General features: G+C 54.0%; 1 protein-coding gene across 1 annotated transcript; it reads right to left on the bottom strand.

Annotated features, from left to right (window-relative positions):
- Positions 1–1,327: 1,327 nt before the first annotated feature.
- On the bottom strand, positions 1,328–11,320 carry FNDC4 (fibronectin type III domain containing 4). Its single transcript, XM_031504474.1, has 6 exons — positions 11,165–11,320; positions 5,372–5,487; positions 4,678–4,882; positions 3,737–3,826; positions 2,388–2,521; positions 1,328–1,483 (listed from the first exon to the last, which is right to left on the bottom strand). Exons 1-6 carry the CDS (start codon positions 11,235–11,237, stop codon positions 1,448–1,450), a joined length of 654 nt encoding a protein of 217 aa, XP_031360334.1. The 5' UTR covers positions 11,238–11,320; the 3' UTR covers positions 1,328–1,447.
- Positions 11,321–13,412: the final 2,092 nt, after the last annotated feature.

Raw genomic sequence — 13,412 nt, forward strand, 5'->3', positions numbered from 1 at the left:
ATGTGTCTGCTCTCTGCAGAAAAGCAGCCACGACATCACCCTCAGTGGGATAGCCTGCAGCAGCAGCAGCACCTCTCCCTCAAGGACCAGAGAGGTGTGAGGTGACCATGGAACACCTCCAGCTCTTGCACAGCATGCAGGAACACATCTCCTACGGGCCAGAACATGTGCATTCAAGAACTTGTACATGCATGCATGGACACACAGAGAGACCTGAAGCTCTGATGCTGTCTTTGAGCCAGGATGCTTTTATTGAAAAGACCCTGCCACAGGAGTTGCTTATCCTGTCCCTTCCCCATCTAGTCCTGCAGCAGGAGCTGAGCAGCACCTGGAAGGAAAAGTCTTGAAAGTGCTTTTACTGGGAGATTTATTCCTGGAAGACACTGGATCCTGTGATGCTTGAGTCCAGGGCTGCAAAGCCTGTCTGTGGCAGGCTGCAGAGCAGAGCATGGAGAGAGAGCAGCAGCCAGAGCAGCAGGGAGCCTCCTTGTTTCACCCCGTTCTCTCCAACAGAGACCTTGCAGGCCTCACCACATTGTCTCCTCCAGGCAGCACAGGCACTGTGCTGCTCAGAAAGTTCTTGGCAGCTGTTTGAGGGGAGGAATGTGCCAGCACTGAGCCCTTCTGGGGACATAGCACAGCCACAGCCATGCCCTGACCCTGCCCGCTGCCCCAGCCCTGCGGGGGTTCCATGAGCACTCCCTGCCCTGCTGCAGGTTCTGCGGGCTGGCCAGGCACTGTGACAGCACTGGCACCTCATCGCCCCTCGTGTCTTCATCCTCTGCGGTAGGCAGAGAATTTGCACAGCCATGACAGGGTACAGTGGAGCCTGTTCTCCAGCAGCAATCCACTCATCCCCTGTGCTGGCTGGGCCCAGCCCCTCTGACAAATCTTCCTACCTGGCCACAGCTCTCCTGGCAGTGCTGGGGCAGTGCCTGCACTGCCCTGCTCCTGCAGCCCTGGGGCCCTGAGGGGACCAGCTCCTGCTCTCTGCAAGCAACCCCAAGGCCAAATGGGCAGCCGAGAGCACGGTCTGGTCCTGATGCCGGGCAGGCACCCAGTGCCACAGCTGCACCCCGGGCCTTGGCCAAGGTGCTGCACAGGGACATGGCCTCCCCTCAGGCCACGGCCTCAGCCCATTGCCTCCCCTTGGCTCCCTCCCACCCTAGCTGCTGGTGTGGCCCCTACCCATCCTCAAGTCATGCTTCCCCCTGGGAGGGAAGGAGGGCCAGGTGTGGGATGGGCAGGGCACGCTCGGCATGCATGGCTCGGGAGCTGGCTCCATGCGTGTCCGCAGACAGGTGCCCTCAGGAAAGCGGGAGTTCTGGTACGTGGATCATCGCATGCTGAGTTCCAGGCGGCGCGCCTGGTGCTGCCTCTTCTTCCAAGGCCTGCTGTGGCTCTGGCAGGACACCTAAGATCCCAGATGGCAGAGCTGGTGTTGCACTTACACCTCAATGATATTGACAGAGGGAGATTTCTTCTGTGAGAGAAAAATCTGATTTAAGACCCTGCTTTGTTGCACCCTTGGGATCAAACCCGATGTCAGAGCCCCTCAACCTGCAGCAGGCATCAGGACCAGCAGACCTCAGCAGAGTAGGGTCAGTTTGGAGTAGGGATCCAAAAGGAAGATTACCCTGTCAAGGGGTAATCAGCAAGCTGAAAAATCTGGACGAGGGGAACTGGGGACTGGAAGTCCAAACAGGAAGTTTCCACTCCTGACATCTGATGGAAACCAAGCTGTGGAATCAGTGGGGCAGTCAGTCAACATAGGGAGGAGAGTTCTCACCCTTGACAGAGGCAGCAGATGAGGCACAAGAAAACCCCTAACATATGGTCCCATTAGAACACTGGGGCTATAAATCACTGTCTTCAGCAGGTAACAAAGGGAGAAATGTCAGGTGCTGAGGGAACAGCCAGATGAAGGTACTGCTCCCTCCCCATCCACAGCCTAGCACAGCACTCCATCAGGGTGAGGAAGGGGCTCTGGAATGACTTGTGTGGTGATGACCAAGAGCCAGCTGCAGTGAAGGCATAAAGGGAGCAATGACAGACCAGTGCAGGAACCATGAGAACAGCTGCCTAGCACGTCCATTTGTCCACCTGTGCAGGAGAGGTGCAGCCTTGGAGGGGCATGATGAAGGCTCCATTACAGTCAGAGGTCAGGTACCACCTGCAGTGCAAGAGCTATCCTAGCCGTTACACCTGCAATCACCCATGGGGCACACACACTGGCCAGGGCTCACCGAACCCTAAAAAGTCTTCAGTCTTTGGGGTGAGAGCACCAGCCAGGGTGTTTCCATTTCTGGAGAGAGCCAGACTCTGTGCAGGGTGCAAGCCCCAGCAGACACCACGTGCCACCCCTGCTGCCAGTTGTCCCCACTCACCTTGCTCCGCAGCAGCCCTCCACTCGGTCGCTCTGGCGTGCTGTGCTCTGAGGAGGGCTTTGTCTTCTCCTTGTTGTTGTTGGAGTCATTATCCTTGATGATATCGTATTGTCTGCAGAACAGGGCGATCACCGCTGCCCAAAGACACACTGGATGAAGGACTCCCTCACAGTGGCTGCCTGTCTGCCCTCCCCACAGCATCCCAGCTGCAGGGCAGTTGTGCCCAGGGTTTCTTGGGGTGCTGCAAACCCACACCCTCACCTGCATCAGCCTGCACCACACCAGGTACTACTGCACGTGTGGCCAGGCCAGTTTCTTTGGGTAGACAGGCACAGATGTGGCTAAGGCCATTGGGCCACATGAGGTGCTCAGCACTCGCCAAAGGCAGATGCTGAGGCACTCAAACAGGGACAGTGAGGTCAGTGTGGATTTTGGAGTGCCTCCAGCAAGCATTAAAGTTACAGACCTGGTGCTTATGACCCTCACAAAAGCCAGCCTTTGTCTTTGCAAACTGGCTGTGGGATCAGTCCCTCTGTAGTGCTTTCACAGCATGCATTTCATGCAGCATGTCCCATACCTGGGAACCCTGAACACAGGAGTCTGGAGCAATGCCCTCAAGGGTGACCATGCTGGACTCACTCAACCCCCAGTGTGTGTGTGGTAACACACAGGCACACACGGACCGGGCCTCACTCCTCCCAGCTGGCAGCCTGACACATCAACCTGTCCAGGCATAAACTACCAGCAGTCATTGTGTATTTTTCTTCCAGTGCCCTAGGAAAGTGTCAAGGCCAGGGCAAGGAGAAATTTCTGCAAGATGCCACTACAAAATCCACATTTACTGGGACGGCAGCAGAAGATCAATGACCTCCTATTCACAGCAATTGTATGTGACCAGTCAGGAGCTGACTTACCTCCTAGGCTCCCATGATCCTAGGGCAACCTGCTGCCTGCACTGGCTTTCATTGTGCTATACAGGAGCAAACCACCCACTCTGCAGCTTTAGCAGACCGAGGTACAGCCTCTACCAGCTAGTGCAGTAGTCACAACATCTAAGGCCCAAGCAACTCAGTCGTTACTGTCAGCTGGGATGCTCACACCCTGTAAATTCCAAGTCCCATTCTGTCTCCTGCTCTTCAACATACACCAGGCCATTACTGCTGAGCAGTGGCTGTGGTTGCTCCTTTTACCCCACTGGCTCCAGCACATACAGAGACTCGAGGGACTGATGAGGAAGGGTACCAGACCCTCAGCAATGTGCCTCTGTACTCTCTTGAGCCACCTCCTCTTTCTGAACCATGGATTGTACCTTTGCCTCAGCCTGCCAGAACACTGCTTGTGGCACTCACCTGCCCACATGAGCAGCACAGCCACAATGATAATAATCTCGCCTGTCTGCAGCTGCCGGTCTTTGTCCAGCCCTTCCATGGTGATGTCACCTGCAGAGAAGAGACCCCAAGCAGGGCTGGCAGCAGATACCCTCCCACTACAGCAACACTGGAGGATTTGAGAAACCCCAAAGGAGAGAAGCCCACCTCCCGCAAACAAGGAAGGATGTGGGATGACAGCCTGTCTGGGAAGAGGACATGCATCCTGTGGCCTTCCTGTGTCAGATAAATCATCCTTGCCACAAAGGTAGTCAGGGATTCCAAGGGCTTGTTTAGGTTCATGTATGGACTGCACAATGCATGCCAGTAATCACTAAGGTTTCTCTCTACACAGTGACCAGGGCAGGTCAGGTCAGTTTAATATAGAAGTTCTGAGGAAAGGCAGCCATATGCTTGCCCTGCCATACTTAGGACCCCTGTCATGGTTAGTGCTGGAGACAGACTGCCATGCCCTCTATGGGGCATCATCTCTTTTGCATTTCTGATTCTCTCTCATGGACCAGCATGTAGGCAACCACAAGGCAACAGAGACATGAGCAGTAAAGGAGATCACAGTGCTCTGTCATTTGTCCTTGGGTAGCCTGCAGACTGGGAAATCTGAGTGTCTGTTCAGTACTGGCTTCCTACAGGCAGCAGCTGGGCAGGCCCCAGCAGCTGTCCTGGCCTAGCTGAATAGGTGCCAAGATCTGGGATAGGAGGGCTGCAAACCAAGGCTTGGGGACATTACTGTGGACACATAGTGGACACAACAGTAGCCTGTACAACCCTGTGTGTCCCCAGCAGCCTGCTGCTCAGTGCAGCACCTTCCTTACTGGTTGTGGAATCCCTGCCCATCTGCTGTACATGCCTCCAGGTGTGGCCCCACCAGCAGCACCTGGTCAAGTGGGAAGGAGGTGCCTCACCTTGGTTGGAGCTGTTGGAAGGCAGACGGTCGGTCTCCTTCAGGGTGCGGAAGTGGACACGCTTGCTAGCCTGGCTCTCCCCATACAGGCCAATGCTCTGCACCTGGATGATGTAGTCAGCATCCTCTGCCAGATCCCACAGCACACAGGCACGGTTGGTGGTGTTCACCTCCCGGATGAAGCGCTGCATCTGCCCATCCTGCCTCTGCCAGAGGGAAGAGCTGTCACCCCCAGGAGGCTGCTTCCAGCTGCACCAGGCACAGGCCCCCAGCTGCAGGGCTATGCCCTCACTCCTCCCTTCCCAGGCAACCATCCACCCCAGGGTGGGCCAGACTGGCCAGCACTGTCTATTCAGCATGCCTGCACAGCCTGAGAGCCAGGCACCTCCCTGGAGAAGCCACCATCACCCAGGGCTGCATAGGGTGCAAGCAAAGAATGGTTGTATCATGGCCAAAGCATCATCCTTACCTAGAGAAATCCCAGGGAAGCCATTGTAGGGACTACCCACAATGTAGCCCACAGTCTTCTGCCTCCCACCAGGATGGCTCAGATGGGGCACCCTGGCAAGGGCTGCTCAGCAGCACAGATGTCCTCCGGCAGATGCCAGAGGAGCCCTGGAGTGCAGCAAAAGGACTGACATAGCAGCATGCTGGTAATCAGTGTCCCCAGTCCCCTGGGGACAGATCCTGGATACCTGCTGTAGAATGGCATAGCCGATGACCACATCTCCTTCTGGCACATCCCAGGAGACTGTGGCAGAGTTTGCCTTCAGCTGAGTCACAGTCACGTTGACAGGGGACGGTGGCCTGTCTGGGTGAGCCAGGCATGGACCGTGGCAAGGCACAGGAAAAAGGCAAAAGAAGATGTCTCAGAACAGGCACTCAGCCCTGCACATCACCATGGGGCCTTTCCAACATCTGCCAATGGCAGCATGTTGGCTAGGGCTACAGGGAGCACCCTACTGGTGAACTTGTACCCAGGAGATCACCTCGTCCCCCAGGAGTGGCACAGCAGATGAGGAAGCCTGAGCCCTGCCAGCAGCAACACATGCACAGCACGGTGCTTCTCAGGCTGACAGGCAGCTGCCCACTCTGTGCATGAGGATTGTGCAGGTGCAGAGCTCTGGGGCTGTCCTGTGGATGGGCATGCCACAAATGCCTGGCACACCACCCAGAACTGCATAGGAAGTAGCCCAGACACAGTGATGATATACTGATTGTGACAGAAAAATGGGGCATCTTGAAATAAACACACTCTACTCAATCTGGGCACCTCCTCTGCCCAGAATTACTCCTTGCTCCAGGACATGGGAGAAGGCCAATGCCAAAGGCAGAGCTAGCTGTTCCAGTAATGCCTGGAAAATGGTTCTTCCCAACATTAAGAGTGAATATATAAGCAAACCTTTACTTGAAAGCTTTCAGGTACACAATATGGCAAAAATCACATGTGGTATAGTAATGCTCCAATTTTTATAAGGTTAGTCAATTAGTATACTTATCATATGCTGTCCAATTAAAAGGTTAGCTGGTTAGGTAGTAATTCCTGGGGTCCTGCCCCACTGGAAGCAGTCCAGAAGTTTCTCTTGCCCCACTTTTGTTATGCCTGGTCCAGATTCTGGTTGAAAAACACAATGTTCTTGTAGCTGGCTCTCTTCTTGGAATAAGACTAAACAATATTTTTAGGAATGTATTTATGAGGTTAGCTTATTGTTCTAAAATGTGAGGAAAAAGATAGGAAAAATACTAGAAGCTACAACCATGCATTAACAATCTACATAGCCACAAATATACAAAAAATACAAAAACCCGATAATCTTAGGCATCACCAGCAGTGCAGTGCCATTGGCTGCAAAGCTGGCAGCAATGCTTGGCCATTGCTGTTCTATGGAAAGCTGACCTGACTGATTCATGGTCTGCACCACTGTCACTTTGAGATTTCGCAGCACTGAGAGTACAACAGGATCCCACACAGCCCTGCACACAAAGCCAAATTTTGTCTGAAAGTTAGACACAGGAGCACATAAAAGACATTGAAGCTGCTGCTTATGTGTTCCCACTCCCCACATATAAGTCAGTGCCCTTCTACAAGCTGCCTGCGTAGCAGCTAGGGCTACAGGGTCAGCACTGGGATTTATATAGAAAAAGAGGTCCAGGGGGCACCTGAGAACAAGAAAAAGGACAACTGTGACACCAACAACAACCCCAGTTAGAGTAACTGCAAAAATGGTGATTTTTGCAGGCCAGCTGTTTAAGTGCATTCATTCACATCTGAATATACCCAGCTTCAGATCAAACCAGAGGAAGGCTGTGGTTCCCACTCTGAGAAATTCAGGGTTGTGGTCTGCCAGGGGCAATTAAAACAGAGAGATGAGTCCAGAAAACATGTTCTAAGAGAGACTCTGGGACTGAGGGTGTCTCTAGAAGTTTGACACACCACCAGAAGACAGCGTTGCCAGAGACAAGGACACCACAGGGTTCTGATTTTCTCCTTCAGAAAAGGAGTCTGGAAAACCAGAAAGGATTAAAAGATACACTCAAACATTCTTTATCCCACAAAGAGTGTGTCTGCGTAGAGTTTTGCCTGTGGGGATCTGCTTCATCACTAACCTATGAGAGGGAGGGAATCTCTAAGCCTTGTCTGCATGCACACCCTGCTTGCCTACGAGCCAACAGCAGAACAGACTGAACAAAGGTCCAGACCCAGTCTGTTGGCACAGGAGCTGAGCTTCCTGTAGAATAAATTATAGAATCATTGTGGTTGGAAAAGACCTCTAAGATCATCAACTCCAGCCTTTGACTGCATAACCCCATGCCCACTAAACCATATTGCAAAGTGTCATGTCCAGTCATTTCTAGAACACTTCCAGGGGTGATGAATCCACCACTGTCCTGGGCAGCCTGTCCAATGCTTAACCACTATTTCAGTGAAGGAATTGTTCCAAATATTCAATGTGAAACTACCCTGGCACAACTCCAGGCCATTCCCCCTTGTCCTGTCCCTGTTCCCTGGAAGAACAGCCAGATGACCCCCCAGATCCACCATCCTGTCAAGGAGTTGCAGAGAATGAGAAGGTCCTCCCTTGAGCCTCCTTTTATCCAGTTTGAGTTCCCCCAGCTCCCTCAGCCACCCACAAGATTTGTGCTTCAGTCCCATCCCCAGCTCTGTTCCCTTCCCTGGACATGCTCCAGCCCCTCAATGTCTTTCTTGCTGTGAGTGGCCAGGATTTGAGGCGCCTCAGCAGTGTCCAGCACAGGGGGAAAATCACTGCCCTGCTCCTACTACCACACTATTGCTAACACAAGCCAGGATGCTCTTAGCTTTCTTGGCCAGATAATATTTAACTGCTGTCAACCAGCATCCCCAGGTTCTTTCCCACAGGGCCATTTTCCATCATTGTCTGGTTTTTGGCCCCAGCCATGGCTGGGGTCAGGTCAGTTGCTCAGCTCACAGCCGAGCCCTGTCAGCCAGCAAACAACTGCCCCCTGCCTGGGCTGTCCCAGACACAGGCATTTCCAAGGGTGGCTGTACAGGGGGCTGCACATTTCTGCTTCTCTTTAAGCATAACAACAGTTGTCCTAGGTTACCACTAGTTAAGTTGCTAGCTAGGTTTGTGCTAACAGACATAATGGGGTCAGAACAGCCCAAGAATCCAGTGGTGGAGATTGGTTCAAGAGCTGATTTGGTCTGCACCATCCAGTATGTGCCCTTCCCATGGCTTGGAAGCTATGACAAGCCAGAAAACCATTCATCACAAGTAGCACTGATGTGTCTCCCTCTTTGCAACTCGTGAGTTTAATACCATGGATACGACCAGACCTTGCCAGCTGGCCTTGGGACAAGAACAGGACATGGTGCTTTACAGGATACATCCACAGTAATGAATTAGGTGGGGTTTTTTTTACATCTAACAGAATTTAAAAAGTCCTGAATATGCGTGATGGGGGCAGTTTGACTACCAACCTCTAAGTGTACATGAGGAAATTAAAGATGGGGTCTGACATCTCTGTGACACAGAAGTTTGTGGATGGAGTTTGTAGCAGCTGTCCAGCTGTGCTCAAGAATTTTCTAGGCTTCTGCGAGGTGCCCAGTCTGTCCCAGCTGCAGTTTTCAGGCTGGGGCTGCTAAGACACTGCCCTGGGACTGAGTCACTTGATGATTTGAGAACAAAAGCACTGCATCAATTCACAAGCCATGCTGCTGAGTCCACACAGGTCTGACAAGTGCTCCATCTGTATTTAGCCAGAGCTTGCACAGGCCCTGTGCAGGGACTGTCACTCACCGGCAGCAGAAGGATGAGAGGACATGGGGGCCTAGCGGAGCCACAGCGCACATGGCTTGTTGGTGCACCACACCTCACACTCCCTGAGCACGCCTGGTGCACACGCTAGGCCAGCAGTCCTGGGCCTGTGTGACAGGACACCTGCTGTCCAGGCTACAGCTCTGCGCTACAACAACCAGTGTGCCTTGATCAGTTTGATGCTGAATGAACTGCAGAAAATACATTTTTCAGCACATGGGATTTGCACACCCATCAGGAAGAGACGAGACAAGAAGCCTCAGAAGTCAAAATGTGGGAAGTTCACCCACAGAGCAATGTCTAATCCAAATCACCTCTGCTCTGGAGAGAAGCTGGGAGAACTGTGGTTTTTCACCCTGGAGAGACCACTCTGGTAAGATATTGGAGCCTTTTCTAGTGCTTAAAGGGGCTCCAGGAGAACTGGAGTGGGACTTCGGACAAAGTGACATGACAATAAGGGGATGGCTTTTCACTGACAGAGGCCAGAGTAAGATGGGATATTGGAAAGAAATTGCTCCCTGTGAGGGTGGTGAGGTCTTAGCACGTGTTGCCCAGAGAAGCTGTGGCTGCCCCTGGATCCCTGGAAGTACTCAAGGGCAGGCTGGACAGGGCTGGGAGCACCCCAGTGTAGTGGAAAGTCTCATTGCCCATCCCAAGGGGGTGGAATGAGATGGGCTTTAAGGTCCCTTCCAAACCATATCCTTCCATTCCAGGATTCTGTGAAATTCAAGATGAGACCTCAAAGTTGTTACAAGATCTCCAAAGGACAAAGCTTTGTATATAATCCCCACATTGCATTTAATACTGTTCAGCCTGTTCTGCAGCTGAGCTCAGAGCAGCTTTGTGCCAAAGCTGTTGCCATAAAGGTCTGTGAATGCAAGAGCTCAAAAAAAAATGCTCTCTGAAGCCAACACATTCTGGCTATAAAGTCAAGATGCCGTTGGTCTCTGGGAAAAGTGTTCCACTGTTTAGCTCAATCCATTAACTGCTAATAATTCCACATCACTTATAAATGATCCAGCTTCATTTTTTGTTAAAGCCATATTACAAAAGAGTGACCCCCACAGAAAGAACAGTCACTAACTTAAAGCCTAGCACAGGTTTTGTGCTGTCTGTACAGCAGTGTGCTCCTTTTGGGCCTGACTAAGGGGTGGGAAGAGCTGGGCTGTATACAGGAGCTAGCAGCACTGCAGCCTGTGGCTGGACACTGGGAGGGATGGCCAGTGGGCAGTTGAAGGGATGGCCAGAGGGCAGTGGGAGGGATGACTGGTGAGCAGTAGGAGGGATGGGTGATGGCCAGTGAAAGGGATAGCTGGTGGGCAGCATGGACATGGACCAGATATGCCATGCATCCCAGCTCCATGGGTCAGCAAAGGAGCTGGACAGATACCTTTCACAAGGGATGCTGGCACATGTGGTGCTGCAGAGGGATGAGGGACAGGGCACGTCTCCACCAGTGCCCTCGCCATCCTGCTGTGACCCAGAGAGTGGGCCACCCCTGCCCCCCGGCCCATGCCCTTGGGGCTGCTGCTCAAGGGCACCCAGATGTTTGCCCAACTTAGTGCTGCAGCAGGGAGTAAGCACCAGACTGCACATCTAAAAATAAGTGGCCCCTTTTTAATACCCCTGACTGCATCTCTTCCTGAATCCGTCACGACAGAATGTGGCGGAACACATTCAGTACTCGCAATTCCATTTGACATCTCCGTGACCTGTCGAGGGGCAGAGAGCAGCAAGCGGCCGCTGACAGCGGGCCACGCCGCGAGTCAAAGGACACAAGGACAGCCGTGCCTCGGGTGCACTGAGCTCGAACAGCGGCAGGAAGGGGCAGGATCTCCGTCACCCGGCCGGCCCCAGTCTGCCGCAGCCCTGAGCGTCCGTGCCCGGGCAGGAGCTCCCTCGGGGCAGAGCGCCCATTGCCACCCGCGGCGGGAGCCCCGGGAAGGGCAGCGCGGCAGCAGCCGTACCCCCGGGATGGGACGAGGGCACAGGAGACTCGGAGGCCGCGGCACCCCGGAGGTGCCCGAGGAGTTCTCGGGGATCGCGGCAAAGGCCACGCCGGGGATGCAGCGAGGCCGGCGGGGGTGTCTGGCGAGGACCGCAGCCCACAGCAGGGACGGGCGCCCGGCAGGGTGTCCCCGCCGGGCAGGACGCGCAGCCCCGGTGCCCTCCCGGCCCGGCCGCACTTACTGGCTCGCACGAAACACAGGTCGCAGCCGAAGAGCACCAGGACCGGGCTGATCATCGCTGAGACTCGGGCCATAGCGGCGGGGGCTGCGGCCCGGCCGGGCGCGGCCCTGGCACCGGCCCGGCTCCCTGCACCGCGGGACGGAGCAGGGCCGAGCCCCGGCCGCAGCGCGGGGGGGGCGGAACGGCCGCCGGGCCCGGCCCGCCCCCGAGAGGCACCGCAGCGGCTCCGGCTCCGCCTCTCAGCCGTGCCCCGGCGCGGCCGGCACCGCCCCCAGCCCCCCGAGCCGTACCCCGGCACCGCCCCCGCCCTGTCCGCGGAGCCCCGGAACAGCCAGCCTCTCCCGGTATCGTTCTCCGGTAACCCCCAACGCCCCGCCGCGGGCTGCACCCCCGGCAACCCCGAGCGTCCGCTCCCCCCGCACTGCACTGCCAGCAGTCTCCCGTGCCAGCTGTTTCCATGCTGCACTCCCGGTAACCCCAGCGCCCCTCTCTCGGCACGCAAGCACACAGGCACACACGTGTCCTGGGCCGTGGGCCGCCGGCACGCGTGGGGCAGGGAGCAGCACCTGTGTCGCGACTGCTGGTCGCCGACAGATGCCGACTTTCGGGCTGGTGCCCCCGGCACATTCCCACAGTTCCTCTGCACCTGCTCTGACCCTCTGGGATGCTCCCTCCACGTGTGCCTGACGACACAGGCATGGGGTCTGTCCCATCCCAGGAAAGGCAGCACTGGGTGTGCTTAATGAAGCAGTAGAGAAACAATGAAACGAACCCAAATTATCCTCCATTACCTTACAGCAGTAACCTACTACGTTCTGTGAGCAATGCAGACTGGAAGGAGGAGTCAAACCAAGATGGAATCTATTGTTCCAAGGGCTGCTAAAGTGCTGCAGCCTAGCTGTGGTTTTGGGCAGACTTGGGAACTCCTGAGGCTCCTCTGTGTTCAGCTGATGTCCTTGTCTGCAGCCTATGTTGTCCTGCTGTGTAGCATAGTTGGACCCCAATGGTAGCTTAGACCATGCCCTGGATGAGATCAGCCCACCGCAGAAGTACGTCGATGCGGGCAGGTGTGCAGGCATGGGCACACACATCCATAGTACAGTTCCCCAGGGCCCCTAAAAGTCTTTACCTGGTCACTTGAAAAAGGCCTTTCCTAGTTACAGGAGAATTGGTCTGTGCTTTGAGGAGAGCTATGGAAGACCAGGGTAGTCATGTTGCCATGTGAAGGATTTAATCTGCAGTGTCTGTATGCAGAAGGCAAGTTCCAGCTAAGTAGGAACCGAAGCTTGTCAGAATTTATGTAAACACTGCAGCTGCATGGCAGGTGAGGTGATCAAAATGGTCCCATCTGGGCTGTTCAATGCTGCTTTTCAGTTGCTCTTGGCAGATCAAGACTGCCTCTTTCCTGTGCTGAGCTTCATTGTTGCTGCAGTCCACAGTGATGAGGAGTGTGAGCCTAATACTGCTTTCCCAGCAGAGTCCTGTTTCAAAGATCATTCTCCCTCTGTCTGCATTATGGGGAAGGAACTTTAGGAAAGCCAAGAGTAGAGCTGGCAACTGTAAAACTGTGACTGCACCTGGTTTTACAGGAACAGTTTGTCAGTTATGTCTTCTCTGCAAGGTCCCTTCTCACTTGGTCGCTGTGAGAAGCATTTGGTTATTGCAGAGCTAGCTGTGGGTGTTAATGTTGACTGCTTCATAGCCTGTCTTTGCCATCAGGCAAGGATCCCTGGCTTGCCCAGCACTGCACAGGGGTGCTCAGACATCTTATTTGAAAAGCTCAGTGCTATCAGTGTTAGGTATCAGTGAGCAATGCCATTTTTTTGATAGCAGGAACAGTTGGCCATTAGCACTGTGAGACAGTTTATTTTGCATCCTTCCCCCAAACTACTTAAAAGTGGTTCAGGCTCTATGTCCTTTCCCCGTGTTTCAGGGTTCAGCCCTATTGCTTGTGCAGGGTGAGAATTATGCGGTGATTGGGGAATTTTGTGTTTGATCAGTGCTGGACACAGGAAAGGACATGCTGTGCCGCTTAGGACAATCCTGGGAATTCAGTGACTGTGCACAGGCTGCATGGTGTGCTTTGGGAGCAGGTGATGGCATTTGTATTTCTGGGTTCAGTCTGTAAATAATAAATACTGAGAGTGCAAATTCTCCACACACATTTAATTATCATTTGAGTATTTGGGATTTTGGCCAGGCAAAATTCAATTTGTATTCACAAATCAGGAACTAATGTATCTAAATT

This window comes from Lonchura striata, chromosome 3 (assembly GCF_046129695.1).
Source record: "Lonchura striata isolate bLonStr1 chromosome 3, bLonStr1.mat, whole genome shotgun sequence".
Lineage (NCBI taxonomy): Eukaryota > Metazoa > Chordata > Aves > Passeriformes > Estrildidae > Lonchura > Lonchura striata.